The sequence below is a fragment of the Trichosurus vulpecula genome, chromosome 4 (genome assembly GCF_011100635.1).
Source record: "Trichosurus vulpecula isolate mTriVul1 chromosome 4, mTriVul1.pri, whole genome shotgun sequence".
Lineage (NCBI taxonomy): Eukaryota > Metazoa > Chordata > Mammalia > Diprotodontia > Phalangeridae > Trichosurus > Trichosurus vulpecula.
In genome coordinates, this window is record NC_050576.1 from 332,550,563 (window position 1) to 332,568,681 (window position 18,119).

At 35.1% G+C, this 18,119-nt stretch overlaps 1 protein-coding gene across 3 annotated transcripts in view; it reads right to left on the reverse strand.

Annotated features, from left to right (window-relative positions):
- Positions 1–18,119, reverse strand: part of DACH1 (dachshund family transcription factor 1) — a 491,468-nt gene that overhangs the window by 37,117 nt on the left and 436,232 nt on the right. For all 3 annotated transcript variants that reach the window (XM_036757384.1, XM_036757382.1, XM_036757383.1), the window contains 3 exons: positions 14,083–14,230; positions 8,958–9,101; positions 8,385–8,453 (listed from right to left, as the gene is read on the reverse strand). In XM_036757384.1, the coding sequence (XP_036613279.1) occupies positions 8,385–8,453; positions 8,958–9,101; positions 14,083–14,230 (361 nt within the window). The remainder of the gene's footprint in view (positions 1–8,384; positions 8,454–8,957; positions 9,102–14,082; positions 14,231–18,119) is intronic.

Here is an 18,119-nt window from a genome sequence, read left to right on the forward strand (position 1 = left end):
TTCATGGGGCATTTGAGAGCCACAATTATAATGTGATAGGATTGATTAAACAAGACATATCCCAAGTCTATTCTATAAGATTCCCAGATGAGAGGTAATAATGTTATCTCTATCCCCACCTCAATCAAAGGAAGCGTTTACCTGAAAGATCCTGATTTTGTAGGTCCATAGCCACCAACACTCAAATAGTAGTATAAAATACAGCAAATAATTCCATCCTGACCTGAGAAGTCAACTTTACTTGATATTGCCATTTTGATAAGCTCTCTAGCTGTATAGGACAGCTAGGTGGTACAGTGCATAGAGCAGCAAGCCTAGAGTCAGGAAGACTCATCTTCCTGAGTTCAAATCTAGCCTAAGACACTTACTAGCTGTATGTACCTGGGCAAGTCACTTAATCCCCGTTTGCCTCCATTTCCTCATCTATAAAATAAGCTTGAGAAGGAAATGGCAAACCATTCTAGTATTTCTGCCAAGAAAACCCCAAATGGGGTCACAAAGAGTCAGCTGCAACTGAAACAGCTGAACAACAATAAAGGCCCTGCTATTTAGCAACCAGCAGGTCTTACAATGCACACAAGCAAGAATACAGCCATGGGACAGGGCAAAATTGGCAGGGCCATATTTGGAATCTATTTAAGTGGGAAGAATTTATTCTCCATACTTGCCCATCTAGCTTTATATACAAACGGACAATAACAGGCCTAATCCTAAACCAATGTATGGGAGCTCCCATCTCTTATAGGTGAATGGTCCTGTCCTAGACCAGATCAATCTATTAAGTGATTTTTTTCACTGACCCTTCAGGGGAGGAAAATGTAAGACATTCAGCTGAGATCGTAGTACATATATGGTATTAGGAGCACGGTCCCAAGAGCCAAAATACTCTTGAGTTCCACTGTCATATCCCCATGTGGATGACAATGGAACAGGGCTGCCCAGAGAAGACTTTCTAGGAAACTGTAGGAAAGATTCCTGAATCAGATAACAGAACAAACTAGATGATATTCCCAGGAATTTTAATATTCTTTGGTCAGAAAGTCATCTAAATGAGAGGATGCTGTCAAATGTCACATGTCAAAAAAGTTAAGGGAAAAAATATGGGAAGAACAATGTAGGCTCTGCCTACTCACACTGGAGGAATAAATGGGGGAAATCAGCTCACAAAAGTTACAATAGTAAGTAGAATTGAGCCCTTAGTTTTTGGTAGGGGTTATTTGTACTCTGCCCAGCTTTATACTGGCTGTTGGGTCTAAAAGTTTCAATTATAACTTGAGGGACGTGAAAGGTCTAGAGGTAAGTCCTAATCCTACACCAGGGAGTGAATCAGTAAACCAATAAGAATTTTTAAGTTTATTCTCTGTGTTAGAAGTTGAATACACGAAGGTAAAAATGAAATAATCTTGGTTCTCAAAAAGCTCACATTTGACTAAAAAAAGACAAAGTGTACATATATAAGCATGGACATGTAAATATGTATATACATATGTGTATATATACATACATATACATATGTGTGTGCATATATATACATATACATTATATATATATATATATATATATATATATATATATATATATATATATATATATATATATATATATGAATAATAGAAGCTAATTTAGTAAAGGGAGATACTACCACCTGGGGGAACCAGGAAAAGCTTTGATGTAAAGGGTAGTACTTGACCCGGGGTATGAAGGATCTAAGGGGATTTGGAAGGCACAGGTTTCAGAAGGAGTATATTTCAGGGATGGGGGGTAGCCAATGAAAAGGAATGGAGATGGAGATGGAGTACCAGGTGTAAGGACTAGAAGGAGGGACGGTTTGACTGAATTGTAGAGTACATGGAGAGCAACCTAGAAAGGTAAATAGAGACCAAGTTGTAAAGAGCTTGTAAGTGCTAAGCAGCGGAATTTTATTTGTCCTTAGAAATAATAGTGATCAGTGGGTAATACTGAAGTTTATTTAATCATGGAGTGGTATGGTCAGAATTGCTCCTTAGCAAAATCATTTTGTTAGCTAAGTTGAAAATGGTTTGGGGGATGGTAACTTAAGGCTAGAATCATCTCACACAAAGTCTTATACAGTTATAGTGTAATATTTCATCTGGTATTTATGTTGCTGGATCAATCTTATTTCTACTAAGCTCTACAATATTTTAAAGGATCATTTTACCAGTGTATCACAGACACTTGGAATCTCACTCTTGTCTTCCAGAGGTTTACCAACTATGATTAATTTGGTATGAATTAATTGCACGAGATTTGTCAACATTGAATTATAAAAATGTGGCACCTTAAGCCCATATTTAAAGAGCATTAAATGAAGATTAAATTCTTTTCTTATATAAGAAATAAGGAAAATTGAGGAAGGTCTATTTGCTTTATTTAATGCCATAAAGGAGTGAGGTGGACACATTTATGATAAGATTATGAGATATGAAAAATGAATTTAAAATTCAAAATGGCAAATTGAGGTGAAAGTGGATGTGTATAAAAACTTAATGGTATCAGCATAAAATAATTTAAGGTAATACTTAAAATAAAAGAAATTAATTTTTTCTGTTAATAGCTATAGAATTGATTATTTTTTGACTCTTTCTACTATATCTTCTCCACAAAACATCAGAACATATTTTTAAGTATAAGGCAATGTTGTTAATTCCAAGTAATAATCCAGTCAAAATATTACTTATTTGCACTCATAGTGTTAGTTTTTCTATTTAAGATCAAGTTATATGAATTATCAAAACAGTTATTTTAGAAAAAAATAAAAACAAGCATATTGAATATTTTTATAGGTGGATTCCATTTCTGATGCTTACTACCTAGATGACCTTGGGCAAGTCATTTAATTTCCTTAAGCATTAGTTTCTTCATCTGCAAAATGAAAACTAAATTAGATGGCTTCTGAGATCCCTTCTGAAATCCTTGCTTAGATCTATGATTCGAAGATGAATAACCCATTGGATTTTAATTCTTTTCTCTACTTAATATACCCCAAGGTGCTCCCATCAACATTTGTACTAGTTATTAGATTCTCAGTATTCATTTAAAAAAATCACACTCGATAAATGTCATCACTAAGCCATTTTGCACTATATGACCATGAAATAATTCATATGACTAAATTCAATGATTATTTATGGAATAATTTCTCAGGAATAATTTTATAATTTATTTTTCTTCTCACTTTTAGCTTATCATCACTTCTCTAGATTTCTCTCCTCACCTCTTTAGTGCTCCAGAAATGGTGTTACTTAATGCCAATGAGGCAATACTTAGTCTAACCCTAGGTGCTCGTTTGGGGGTAATTACTTGGCACCAGAGCAGTATTTAAGCGGCTGACTGCTAGATGACTAACTCCAGGGCCAGAAATGGCATTCACTTATGCCAAAATGTTAAAAATAAATAAATACATGACAAGCACAAAGATTTACTAATTTGCTTTGTCTTTCCCAATTAAGTTGAGTTTATTTTGGAAGAGAGAATAATCTCAGTTATGGTTGGATTGGGAGTGAGGGAGAATACAAAGGATCATAACACCTGGGCTTGGGGAGTCTGGGAGATGGGGAGGGCAGGGAAGTGGGCTATTTTTGTGGCATTCCTGACAGTACCATCAAGCAGCAGGTGCTCAGTAAGCCTCATGACTCCCCAAATACATGACACAGCCTATTTTACAAATTAGTAATGACAATAACCTGGTCTATTCTGCCTCTCCCAAATTTCTCTTTAGATTCTGTATTCAGTTACATGGGTTCTTTTTTTATTTTTAATTTGGTAGTCATTTTTGTTGTCAGATGACCTAATTTTGCCTAACAGAGAAAGCTTCTTTAAATTATATTGAGGCACAACATACTGAGGAAGTATGGGAGAGAAGAAAGATTTGCACTAAAGGGTGATAACAGGGAGGGGTATAATTAATCTATAATGTAAACATCTAGTCAGACTTACAGAGTGCTTTTTCTCAACAAACTAGGGGTTTGTTGCAATAAGTGGACAATGCAATTTTAAATTTCTTCCCATTTCACAGATGAGGAAACTGAGATTCAGAGTTTAAATGACTTGCTTATGACCACACAGCTACTAAATATTGTAGTCAGAACTCAAATTCAGGAATTCTGACTAGAATTCCAGTGTTCTTTTTATTATACCATGCTGATTCTCAATCTAATGATCATTTATAAAGCTTTAGATAATGCTTTAGCCCTCCTGGGTGGGAGGGGTTTATGAGTAGCAGGATCAACAAAAAAGATCAATAGAACATCCAGAATAAGGTGCATGTAGTCATACAGTACTCTGACTTAGTCAGAAAACTTTTGGAAAATTTCTTGGAGCTCTGGTTACATTTAAGAAAGAAGGAGACAGAAAGACTGAAATGTGTACAGAAATAAGCCTCCTAAAGCGTCTCCCTCTCAATTTTTAAGTACAGGGAATATTATACTTTATCTTGTATTCCAAGAACTTAGCAAATAGTAGGCACTTAATGAATGCTGATTGAATTGGATCCTTCTTTAATCCATCCTTCACAGACCTGACCAAATAAGAAAGCTTGGTGACTCAACAGATGCAGCCCCGAAGTCAGGAAGACCTTAGTTCAAATCTGACCCAGGCACTATTTGTGTGACCCAGGCAAGTCACTTATATTTTGTCTCAGCTTTCTCAACTATAAAATGGGGATAATAATATCAAACTCCCAGGGTTGTCATGAAGATCAAATGAGATATTCGTAAAGCACTTGCATAGTTACTGGCATACAGTAGGCACTTAATAAATACTTGTTTCTTTCATCTTCCCTAAGGCAATGTCTGACCATACCAAACCCCCCACCCCTCAAAAAAAGGTCAAAGTTTCCTTATAGACTCTAGCATTAGGAAAGGAAAGACAAATTTATATAGTGGATACTACGTGCCAGATACTGTGCTAATTAAAAACATTATATAATTTAATTCTCCCAACAACCTGAGAGGAAGATGCTATTATTCTCTTTCCAAAGTTGAGGAAATTTAGGCAAATGGAGATTAAATGACTCGCCCAGAGTTACCCGACCAGTAAGTGTCATAAGCCAGATTTGAACTCAGGTATTTCTGACTCTGGGCCCAACTCTCTTACCCACTGCATCATCAAGCCACTCACTCTTTAGCTTGGCATTTAAGAGCTTTCATAATATGGCTCCAACCTAACTTTTAGTCTCATTTCATATCGCTCCCCTCCTTATAGCCAATTCAATAAGATATCTGACTCCCCTGTTCACTTACATAGACTGTTACTCCATCCCTTGAATGGATTCCCTCATTATTTTAATTTTTTCAGAATTCTTATCTTTCTTCAATACTTAGCTCAATTGGTCCTTCTTATAAATTTTCTTCCCTGATCTCCTCAAAAATTTCTTTCCCTCCACACTCATATATTCCCAAAGCATTTACTCCTTATTTCTTCTTTGATTTGTACATGCCATATCCTTCCCAGCAGAATGTAACCTCCTTGGGAGGGACTGTTTCCATTTTGGATCTTTGTATTCCCAGTACCTAGCTATTCTGAACTGTAAATGATAAGTGGTTAATGAATGTTTTTTGAGTTAAAAAGAAAAGACATGGGTAGGGTAGAGAAGGGATATGGAGAATGTGATTTTGTCTTCAAATATTTGAAGGATAAAGCAGAGGAAAGATTAGATTTCTTCTATTTGGCCCCAGAGGATCTAGAAGCCATGAATGGATGTAAATATAAGTATAAACTTCATAACAATTAGAGCTTTTTAAATGTTAAATGAGAACCCTCTGGATATCATGAGTTCCCTATCTATATTTATCTATACGTATATATGTACATGCATATAGATGCATACATATGACTTCCTTTGCAACTGATATATACTATGCATTTAAAAACATGGGTCCATTGGCTTCATCAGCCTGCCTAATGATTCCATAAGACAAAAAAAGGTGAAAGACTTCTGCTTTAGAGGTGGCTTCACTACTTGCTAAAGACAACATAGAATGGCTTAAAGTTTTATATATGGTTTGTGTTGTTAGAAGACTCTAAGGTCCCTTCCAATTTTAAGACCCTATAATTCTATGGGATTTGGTTTTTTAGTCATGAAATTTTAGGCTAATATTAAAATGGGTTGGGATTTCCTAGGATATACAATTGTGAAGTTGGAGTCAACAACTATAACTATTTTCTTTATAGGTCACATTTTGCAGATACATGATTGAGAGAAGTCTGTCCTTGCTTACTAAAACATGGTTTTATCCATATAGAGTAAATATAGATCTTAAACTGTATATTTGAAAAAAAAATTTGAAAAGAGATCACTAGGGATATGTAATGAGAAAAGGAGTTGGATGAGTCATATAATAAGAGTAATAGATGAGATATAGATAGCCTGAGTGCTTTACTAGTACTCACAAAATATTGAAAAATCAAAGGTCTCTACTCTATTGGACAGTTTGTCTATAGAGGATTTCTTAGGGAGATATAGATGACTCAAAATGGATCAGAGGGATGAACACCAATAGCAAAGAAATCATGATTTAATTTCTGTATTTGTATTTCCCAGTGCCCAACACACTTCCTGGTATATAAGTAGGTAGCAAATGAACACTTTTTGATTAATTGATCACACCTGCGTTACTAGTAAGTACCAACAAAAACAACTGTACAATCAATAATGGAAAAATGTTAGTAATCATTAAACTTATTGAATATATATGCACAAATCATATTAAAATGTAAAATGATTGTAGATTTACAAACAATGGACTAAGTTCTCTCTTCTACATAGTGGGGAATATATCTTTTTGTTTTCCCTCCTACCATCTGCACAGATGAAATGAAGATGAACTGTGAGACCATAGCAACTAACCCTCTTTAATGTGCAGGGATGTATATCTCTGTGAGGCTCCCCTGATGTCAAAGAATTTATGCAATGTAGAATTCGATCTACTTAAGGGAGAGCTATGGAGAATATGGGTTAATATGTTCCACAGACCTTCTCCCAGTCCACTTGAGGTAGTATATGTGATAGAATGAATTATAAGTGGAGTGACCTGTCTTTGCTCATAGAAATTTTGCATGTATAAAGAAGATACGATTCTTCCAGTATTGACCTCTGTATGCCATTTATTAGAGGATTACTCAGATATTTTCTGATGAAGAGGAAGGTGCAGGCTTCCTTGGTCTTTACTTATTCCACATGTTGATAAAGTTTTGAAAAGTGACACAGTGGGGTTGCTATGAGCATCAAATGAGACAAAGTCCTGGAAAATAATTTGCATGTTGCAGATGCCTATACAAACGTAAAGTATGATGATTACTACATCAATTCTTAGATAACCGTACACAAATATAATGAAAAATCTTTCTATGCCAGTCACTATTGTCCCCAAATTTCTACTTGTTAACATTTTTGAAAACACAATACTGTGCAAGGATGAATTCACTTTATGGTAAGCCAGTGGCAGCATTTTTGGAGCCAGAAAATCAGATTAAATAACACACAAAAAAGATGTCAAATGAAACCCTAAAAATGATTGAGTTTAAAATGCAAAATAAAAGCAATTGAGAATGATTATAGTAGTTAATCATTTTAGGCTTTCCTTTGAAGAATGCACCTTCATTTAAAATTGAAAACAAATGCTATTTTTGCTGTTTAGTATTCATGTTGGTAGATTTGGTTTATTGGCTAGAGTAGACATTAGAGTATACATGCTACCTTCAGAATTTGTTCTTTACTAATAGTGTGGTCTCTGCAATATACATATTTAGCTCTTCTGCGTGTGTACTACAGCTCCCTTCGGTGTTCTATATATAAATTTGCTCAGCAGATTTGTGTTATTAAAATGTAAATAATGGTATATAGAACATTTGGCAAATGAAAAAACCAAGCTGGGAATAAACAATCATATTTATTGTTAACATTTGGGCTAGTTTATTGAAACACACCTTGCAGTAACTGTCACTAAAATGATTAGTTATAAAGTTTAAATTTTGAGAATTGCCTACTTGGGTAAGCTATGATTTTATTTGTATAGTTATGATATTCACTGTTGAAGTACGAGATAGAAAATCTTCCCCCTACAAAACCAACTCTATGCATTAAATAAAATGCATTTACTGCGCCCAAGATTTAATCATACATTGTTTAAAATTAATTATTCCATTTTAATTGCATTGTATAAACAGAAATGACCTGTTAATTTAAAGGAAATCTATCAGCACAAAATGAATTCAGTCATATAAACAAGCAAGATGAACTTGACCTTGTTTGAACTTGTTTTGATGTGGCCCAGATGGTAGGCTACATGCTTGAATAGCAGGCTAAAGCGGAGGAAAAACTCATATAGCAAGATCTAGATTTATAGCCTTTTGCAAATTCCTACCTTGTATTGTCCTTTCAGCATCTGTTCTGCCCCCGCTGCGGTCAGCTTCTATCTCTGGGGTCAGAGAGTCTAAAAGCACAGAAAGATAAGACTGACATATTTCATTTGATTCCTATGGTCCTTTTTACAACCTGTTACTCCTGTGCTGAATTACAATACAATCAACCTTCGTCATTTAAAAAAAATGTTGAACAATGACTGGAGGTCACGACAATTTTAGGAAGATTTAGAAAGATTAATGAGCATTGAAAGATGGCTTTTAAGCAGGGAGGTGGAGGGGGGAATGAGTTGTCAGACTAATAATTTAGCCTGTTTTTAGTTGGTGTGTTAAGCAGCTGAGCAATATTTGCTCACAGATCTAGAGGGGAAATAAGAAAAAGTAGAATAAATCTATGAAATAAGGGAGAAGTAAAGGGTCGCATTCCTTTGACATATACCTTCTCTTCCAGTATCTTCCAGTAGAGATCAATGAAACTTATAAAATAGAAAAATACAAATGTACAGAATAATTTAAAAACCATTCTTTTACAATACAAAAGGACAATCACTGTTAAGCAATATATAACTTCTTACCATTTAAGACCCTGAGACTATCTGTGGATGCTGCCTGTTTTAGGGTCTGCTCTGCTTGTTCTCGACGCTTAGTCTCAAATTCAAGTGCCTCCTGTAATTTCCTCTTTGCCTTCTTCTCCTTCTTTAGCCGCTTTTGAACTATTGCTGTAAAAGATAGTATGTCATTAACTAAAGACATTACATTTGCCTATTTCCCATAGACATGGTGGGCTTGGTCAACGTGTAGAAAATGAAACGGAAGGAGTTAGTTATTTAGATAATCCAGTTCTAAAACACATTTCCTCAAAATAGTAAGATGAACCTGTGTTACTATGTTTTTTTTCTCCCCAGAACAATCTCCAAATTTTCGACTTCACTTTCAATGTAGGAAAGTAACCTTACTAGAAACAAAACTTAAAATATAGTGTTAGTAAATATCCATAGTTATTAATAAAAAGAAATTTTATAATCAGTGGCTAAATTGCCTACACCTGGGCTCAGAGGTCAAGACAGTCTACAGCTGTGCAGGTAAGCCCATCAAAAGCAACACTGAGCTAAACTGGAAGGGGCAAATAGAGGGGTTTTTTTGTTTGTTTGTTTTTCTTCTTTCTGGAAGGTGTCTTTTATATGCCATAGAATAGGAACAAGAAAATTTAAATAATTCCAGTTTGGAACTTTAAAAGACGTAGTAAACATACGTTAAGGAACAAATAAGTTTATTCGGAAGTATGTTTATAAGATATAAGAGGGAATGAAGTCTTTTTTGAGGCTATTTCATTGTGTCCTTAGACATATTGATCCTTCTTTAACACAGAATTTACACATGCTCCAATACATCCCCATAAAACATATAATTTTATTTTGCTGAAATCTAATGCAAGAGAATCAGTACAACTAAAATATCATGAGCTCCTATTTAAAGCAGACATGCATAAGTATTACAGCAATGCTCCTACTTCTCCCTAAACCCCCATCTCCACCCCACCCCCAGCTGGGACTTTAATTTTATCCAAGAATTTAATGTGTCACCATTAAATAGTAATGAATCAATGTTCTTCAAGAAGTGTACATTAAATGTACTTTCAGTATGATGATTATTTTAATTTTTACAGTGTAAGTACATGGCAAATAATCTTAACAAATGAGAAGCAAGCATGTGTTTCTCTTTGAATTAAAATTTTATCATGGCTGACATATTGTGAATGTGACTATGACAAGCAGAGCCAGAATGAGCAAAGCCTCACTGTGTAGCTGTCCACCGAAGAGACATAATCCCAATTTTACTACTTGATCAGATTGCACAGCAGTAGGATGCATTAATTAGAGGATATGCAGATGGGAGGGGAAGAGGATATTTAAGACAAAAGAAAATGATACAGTTATTGTTCAACTCTAGTTATCTAAAAGGATGCCCTGATGTCTGAGATATTTGCATGACTGCGGGTTTGATAAAATAAAATCTCCAGGATATAGAATTAAGGGCACGATGAAATGCAAACCAGGACTTAGATGCACAAAATGTTTGCTAATTTCATTTTATCATAGCATCAAGGTAAATACAAATGTTGAAGATTGTGCTGGACCTATTTGTTGAGGGAAGTATATACTAAATGCAAGCTGGCTTTCTGAGGTGAGGAATGACAACTACCACGTTACTGAATGCATTGTAAATAAGTTTAATCCTGAAATCAACAATATTCTATTTTTAAAATTAATTTAGTTGAGATAATGATGTTATCAACACTTAGGTGTCCCTTTTGTCACTGCAGATTTATCTATTTTAGGAAACCACATTATATCAAGTCCTTCATCAGATGAAAGGTATAAAGCAAAATTCCTGATTCCTGACTAATTCTTGAGCCAATGAGGACAAAGGACTCGAAAGAAACTAATAACTTTAAGTCAAGTCAGTATACATTTACTAAGCACCTACTATGTCAAATTCCAACTGCTACCCAACCCCCAAATTCCTGGTGCCTAAGACTCTTAGAAAAGGGAAATTACTTTCAACATAATTCATCTGGAAGGAAAAATGCTAATGAAATTTCTGTCAACAGTCTCATACTACTGGCCATTCACCAACTTCTGTGTTACTGAATCAAATGGGATAGTCATGGCTACACTTCAGGGTAATGAGACATTTTCAATAGACATATTACTAATAAATAATCATTGCTAGTTATTACCTTCAATTTATTGTTTCACAATTAATTGAATCATAGATGCGTGGAGTGATATGTGATTGTTTTGCCCTCTAGTGGTTAGAGGAATTTAACATGATGTAAATAAGGGTATGAGCCAACAACATTCTGAAGTTCTCTCAAGTGGCTGCTTCTTCAGGGCCTAAACGGCTTGAATTTCAGTTTCTATAAAAACGGATTTTTTCTAATGAAAGGTGGTACCTTTAACAAAAGATAGTACCATGATAGAATTCTATTGCAAAATGTCACAGTTAACATAACATTCCTTCTGCTGTGCTTGCTTCCTACATTTGTCTTTTGTCTTAATAGTAATTCCTATATCAAAATAAATGTCATAGTGTGCTTATTTCAAACTACTTCTGTCTAAATGTGCTCGTATCATTTAAAAATGTGGTACATCTTACGGAGTCAGAGAATCTCAGCTTTTGAAAAACAACAGACATCATCTAGTTTCTTCTTCCCTTGTTTGAAGATCTCCACTGAGGGAGAATTCACCACCTCCAGAGGCAGACCTTTCCAATGGTGGATAGCTTTAATTGTTAGAAAGACTTTCTATACATCACCCCAAAATTTACTTCCCTGAAATTTCCACCTATTCCTCCTCATTCTATTCTTGGTGGTAAGGCACAACAAATCAAACCCCTAATTTGTATGCTAGTTCTTCAGATACCTGGTATCAGCAAAGCTCTCATAGCCCCCCTAACCCCAAGTCTGCCCTTTTCCACACTACCCAAACAATTCCTTTGCTCAAAACTCATGTGATAGAATCTCAAGGCACTTTGCCATCCTAGCTGATGTTCTCCAGCTTATCAATGCCCTTCCTGAAATGTAGTTCTCAGAAATAAATATAATGTTCTAGATGTGGTCTGATCAGGCCTGCGTGCAATTGGAATATCAGGTGTGTAGTCTTATATACGTATCACCATGCTTCTCAAAGAAACCTAAGATAACATCAGATGTTGTTTGTCTGAAATATCAACCTGCTGACATACTGAATTTTTAACCCTCCACAAACCTCTGCTCTCCTTCAGTTAAATTGCAATATAGCCAGACCTTCCACATCTTGTACAAGTGGTATTTATTTCCCTGAATGAAAAGTGTAAAACTTTACATTTATCTTCCTAGATTAAGATCAATGGCAAAGTAGTTTTAGATCCTGACTCAGTCATTTAACACATCAGTCTATGTCACCCAGTGAATTTGATTAGGCCCACTATGCCTTTATCCCACTGACCCAAATAAACAAACAAAAACAAATAAAATGAAGTTAAACCCCAAAGACAGATTCCCTAGGCATGTCACTAAAGACCTCTTTCCAGGTTGACATCCAACTATTAAAGTGACCAACCAAACAGTTTTGAATCCATTGAATTTATTATCTTACCCACAATTCTCTCTCCGCTCAAGGTAAATAGCTCCTAATTAGGAGATTCTTCTTTTTTTTTTATTCTGATATTAACCTAAATGAACTCTTTGCACCATCCATACATCCTTTCTAGTTCTGCTGTTAGGGTAGGACAGAAATCTAATCCCTTTTCCATATTTCAAATATCCAGAGATAGTTAACTGCCCTGGCCTCAGCTAAACATCCCTAGTTCCTGCAAATGAGCCTCATATTGGGCGTGGCAGGAACATTCCACTATTCTGGTTGGTCAGCTCAGTACATTCTGTGGCTTTTCAATGTCCCTCTTAAATTGTTATGTTCAAAACTGAATAAAATATTCCAGATGTGTCCTGACCAAGATGGTATATGGCAGGAACATCACTGCCTTATTCTTGAGAGTCATGCTTCTTTCAATGTAGGCCAAGATCTCCTAACCTTTTCTGCCTGCCATATCAAACTGATAACTCTTAATACTCCACTTGAAAGCCCCAGAACTAATTTTTTAGGCAAATTGCCATGCTTTACCCAATTTTGATTTGTTAAGCTGATATTTTGAACCAAGGAGTAAAATTTTGGGTTTATTAAATGTTACCTATCAAGTTCAGTCCTGTTGAAAGGTCAGGTAGAGCAAAGGGGCACTGATCTTCAACTCACTAAGTAAAACACCCATAATAACATTAAAATGACTCTTTAAAATTCTATGTGCACATTTTGTCCATATTTCAAGGATCTGTTTCTTTGACAGAATATTCACAAATGCAATTGTATTCCATTTCTAAACCTAAAATGTAAGTTATACTTGCCTGAGACTGAGAGAGGTTAACTGACTGACTTGCCCATGATTATGCAGAGACTGGATTCAAACCCTGGTATTCCTGATTCCAAAAGCAACAATGCATCTACTACATCCACCTGCTTCTCTAAAACAGATGCACTTTATAGTGAATTAAAATGAAATCCTCCTTACTACCATCCTCAGTCATGTTAGATTATGTGCTAGGGAGCCAGATCAGCTCCAGTTATGAATGTGTGCTTGACCTTGCAAGGTCAAGATGAGGCATACAGATAAAGAATAGATGCTCACTTACTTTTGGCCATTTGTTGAGCTAATTCATCAGTGTTCCATTTCAATTGATAAATATCTTGGAGAATCTGTTTTGCTTGAGTAGATAGGAATGTTTGGCTCTTTACATATTTAACCCTTTAAATTTTTCAAAAGAGAATGCAGACTGAATGGAAAGTTATTCTTCACGGTTGTCATATTATCAGAGCTCATTTTTATATCAAAGAGTGTGAATCAGTAAAACAGGATAAGCAATCAGACTTACATGATTAATGAGACAATTCATAGATACTAACACCCTGTGATGTGGACTAAGGAGAATCGTGTAGTTCGGAGATCAAAACAGTAGCTAGATATAAAGGCTAGATATAAAATGAATCCATAGTTCAAATGCTACTGTAAAAAAAATTTGTGTTAGTAATAGGTAAAATTAGGAAAATGTAGTATTTCTATGTGAAATTTGAAAGAAATGTATTATATTTGACACTCCTGCCATACCTCTATTCTTCTGTTCCATAGCCAGCTGCTTTTCAAGAGTTTCCCTTAGCTCTCGTTCCCTTAGGAAATCCATCTTCAGCTCTGTTTTTTCCAGTTGGACTTGTTTCTCTTGAGCTCTGGCATTGTCTATGGCAACCTTCAAGAGCCCCTGTTCAAAGGTAAAATCAATCACTCTAATGTTTAGGTACAGAGTCAGTTTCCCTCATTTCATAAAGTGTTTTACCTGGAAACAATCATACTAATTAATGCCTTTCATTGACATTGCACTCTGGGCATCCACTGGGGTAGTGAATGTTGGAAAATATACTTTAACTGAAAAACAAGCCTTCCAGCAAGCATTAACACATTTTGCCAGAACAACCTTTAAAGTGTCATAGGTATGGCTGCTTCCAATCACTCAGGATTTCTATATCTAAAATGTCCATGAAAGTATTTCATAAGTTTTAAGACTAAAAGAATATGACTTAGGAATCATTTATTAGGTAATTATGTTTCTATAATAAAATGAAAAGATAAAAATCTAAATGCAGTGGGACCAAATATTGAGTATCTATTCAAATATAATAATAGTGATAACCTGAAATTTATGTAGTGCATTGGGGCTTGCAAATTGCTTTGCATTTGTTACCATGCACAATAAACAAGCAGAAATCGGTTACTCTATATAGGGAGACCTTTAAATAGAAGTGAAACAAAACTGCATTAAAGACCAAGGGAATACTTTGGCCCTTTAAGTCATGGATTGTGTTTTTGAGATGGACTTCATAAGATCCTTATCTACACTGTATTTTAAAGAGCACTTAGAGAGGAAGTTTGGTCATACTCAATGTCCAATTTTGTAGGTTTAGGGCACAACTTAAATGAGTGCATTCCAACTTTTAAAGGCAGAATTGCTTGGTGATTTCTGCAAGTAAACCTCTTCAAAAGGGGCCCTCGTGCTTTATTATAAGAACATTGAACTGGAAGTCAGAAGGTCTGGATTTCTATTCTAGTTCTGACCCTATTTTTTCTTTTACTATCACTTCATCATTCCGGGTTTCATTTTTTTCATCCATAAAGCAAGGAAGGTGCCTCTTCATTTGTGAACCCCACTCTAGCTCCCAAATCTTAGCATCTCATGATATCCAAAATGTTTTTTCTTGATGTGTTCTCTGAGACAGAATCTTCAAAGAACTGCAATGAGAAATTGAAATAACCATTTCTATTTAACTATGCAAACTGCCAGTAAACAGAGGGCTATACTGATACCTTCACTGAACTACAAATATGATGAACTGCGCTTTCAATCAAAATCAAGACTGAAAAGAAAAGTACTGATTCAATGCATAATTATCCCTTTTCTTTCTTGGTAGATTGATTTGTCTTGCCCTTCTGGGGAGCTATCACAGTGCATATAAACTTTGTATTCCTTGTATATTCAACTATGAATTCCAGTACCATTAATAACCATTCATTTCATCATCATCATCATCATCATCAATGTCATCATCATCGCCATTTCAAGTAACAAATCATTTAATATTTGTTATACCCAATTTGCTGACCTTTCACAATAAAACACCAAAAAGATCTCTTGTCATAAAACAAGTTGAAAAAGGGGTTCTCTGCAGCATTTAGCCCCTCCCCTAATCCATCATGTTTTAACTATAAAACCTGGCTCCTAATACCACTGCCATCTTTACTCAATTCAGCAACATTCAAAAATATGCTTCTTCTTCATCAGGAACAAACAATTAGTAACAAATGAAAGATATCATTACATCAAGTGCCCTTTTTGATCACCCCAATTAAAACTTTAGTTTAGCTGTATTTTAATTCTAAGATACCAAATTCTAATTTTCTGCTCTGATTGCTCTTGTTGACTTATCTTTGAAATATGTACTCTCTGTGCAATGTCTAGAGATTATTTAGCAAGATGCCAATGTTGGCACCACTTAATGTGTTGATTGGTTGTATTATCAGTAGCTGTTTAAAATAAATTACTATTAAACTATTATTGTCCTTGGCTGACAAAACACAATATTTTGGTGTTCTTTAAACATGAAACAATCATTATGAATAAACATGGGGAATAACGTGAAGCTGCAACACTCATTTGTGTAATTTTATATTACATATCTTTGTAAAATACAAAGTTGTTAAAAGCATATCATATTCTGCAGCTATTTCTTTTCGTTACATTTCTGCTAATGTAGCTAATGGTAATCCATTACCTATTCCTGCTGATTATGTCTGAAAAATATTAGCTTTTAGGATACAAGACCCTCTAGGGACTCCTTATAAGCTATATAAAATTAAGTTTCATTTTTAGATGTTAAATCAGTGCACATCAGTAGGAGTCCAATGTGAACAAAAATCTGCAGTAGAGCCAAACTGATGCATATGCAAAGTGGTGTTATTGCCAGTGACAGCCCTATTGCAAAAAGAAAAAAAACACCGAAAACTGATTAAATTGCAAGCTATTTTCAATGCAGCAGGGGGCTAAGAAAGCAATACTGAATACTATTCATGACATCTACAAATCATTAGGACACTTCTTAGCCATCAGTGATAATAGTAATTTCAGATCTGTATAAACTCCTGTATATTCTCCAGGTGGATCATCTGCAAAAGATCACACTAAATGCTAGGTCTTACTTGGCCAGGCAGTGTCTAATCCTCTTGTTGAATATTAAGCCAATATGCTGCCAATGACAATGTGAAATACAGCACAACATAGGATGTTAACAAAATGGATATATCTCCCACAAGGGGAGGTGAGTTCTGGTGATTTGGAAGTTACATAATGATAATTATGCTGAAAATCCACATTCTTGATTTGTTTTTAATATAGTTTATGGCAGAGTGAAAGGAAGAGAGACCCTATTTGACTGGCCTCCAATTTTTCCTCTTTGGGTAAGGCATAAAGATAGTCATAAATATACAGATTTCCTTGTTTTCCAAGATGATTGATATTTTTTGGATTGATTATCTTCACCAAACCCCAGAGAGAGAATGCATTTCTCAGTTGTTGTTTTGTTTTAAGTGTCCTTTGAATGTAACTGGCAACTTCTCAATGGTTTTGGCAACCTAGAAAATGTTTGGATGGTAAAAGGCTAGTCCAATGATTAGCATAAAGGAAACTCTTCTTTTAATTGATGCATTTTTTTATTATGTCTCCATGTAAATGAGGAGTTTATGTATTTATTTAAAACAAATTTTAGTTAGAATTGGATATAAGATAATTCTACCTGAAAAATTCAAAATTATCAATCAATTATACATGAGTTGTAAGAAATCCTTTTCTTTTATTAAAAAAAAAGAACTACAGGCTGCTAGAGGTGGAAAACTCTAAGATTATCTAGGCCAGGGTATCTTAATCTTGGGGTCTATGGAATCCCAAGTCATCTATGGATATATTGCAGGGGTTCTATGAACCTAAAATGGGCGGGGGAATCACATCTCACATTTGCTAATCTCAAAAAAGAAATTTTACTTTTGTCTCAATTATTTAACAGTGTTATTCTAAGAAGGATCTGGCAATTTGCCAGACTGACAGAGGCATAGTCCATGACACATGCTGAAGAGAAGGTTAGGAACCCCCCAATCTAATCTATTTCCCTCAATTCAATTCAATTTGACATTCACTAAGTACCTACTATGTGTAAGACACTATATAGGCCCTTCATTTTACAAACAAAGAATACAAGATCTAGTGATGGTAAGAGATTTGTCTAAAGTACTTTATGGATAAGCTGGGGCTAGAATGCCTAGGCCAGTGTTGTTCAGCTACTTGAGGACAGGAATCACTTTATTGTTGTCCTTATATTCCTAGCCGAATAGAGTCTCTTTCCACAAGAGAAGGTATTTAACAAAATGTTTTAATTAAACTGAATTTTCTTTTGCTGGGATCCTAGTATTCCCTCTTTTAAGGCATTGATTTTCTGGAAAATGGAGAAGGAATATCCTGTGGATCTCCCATCCTATGTATCTTCAACAGTAGAAGGGCGACTCAAAAGCAGCAAGCTGAGTTTTCCCTCAGAAGCTGTTACTATGAT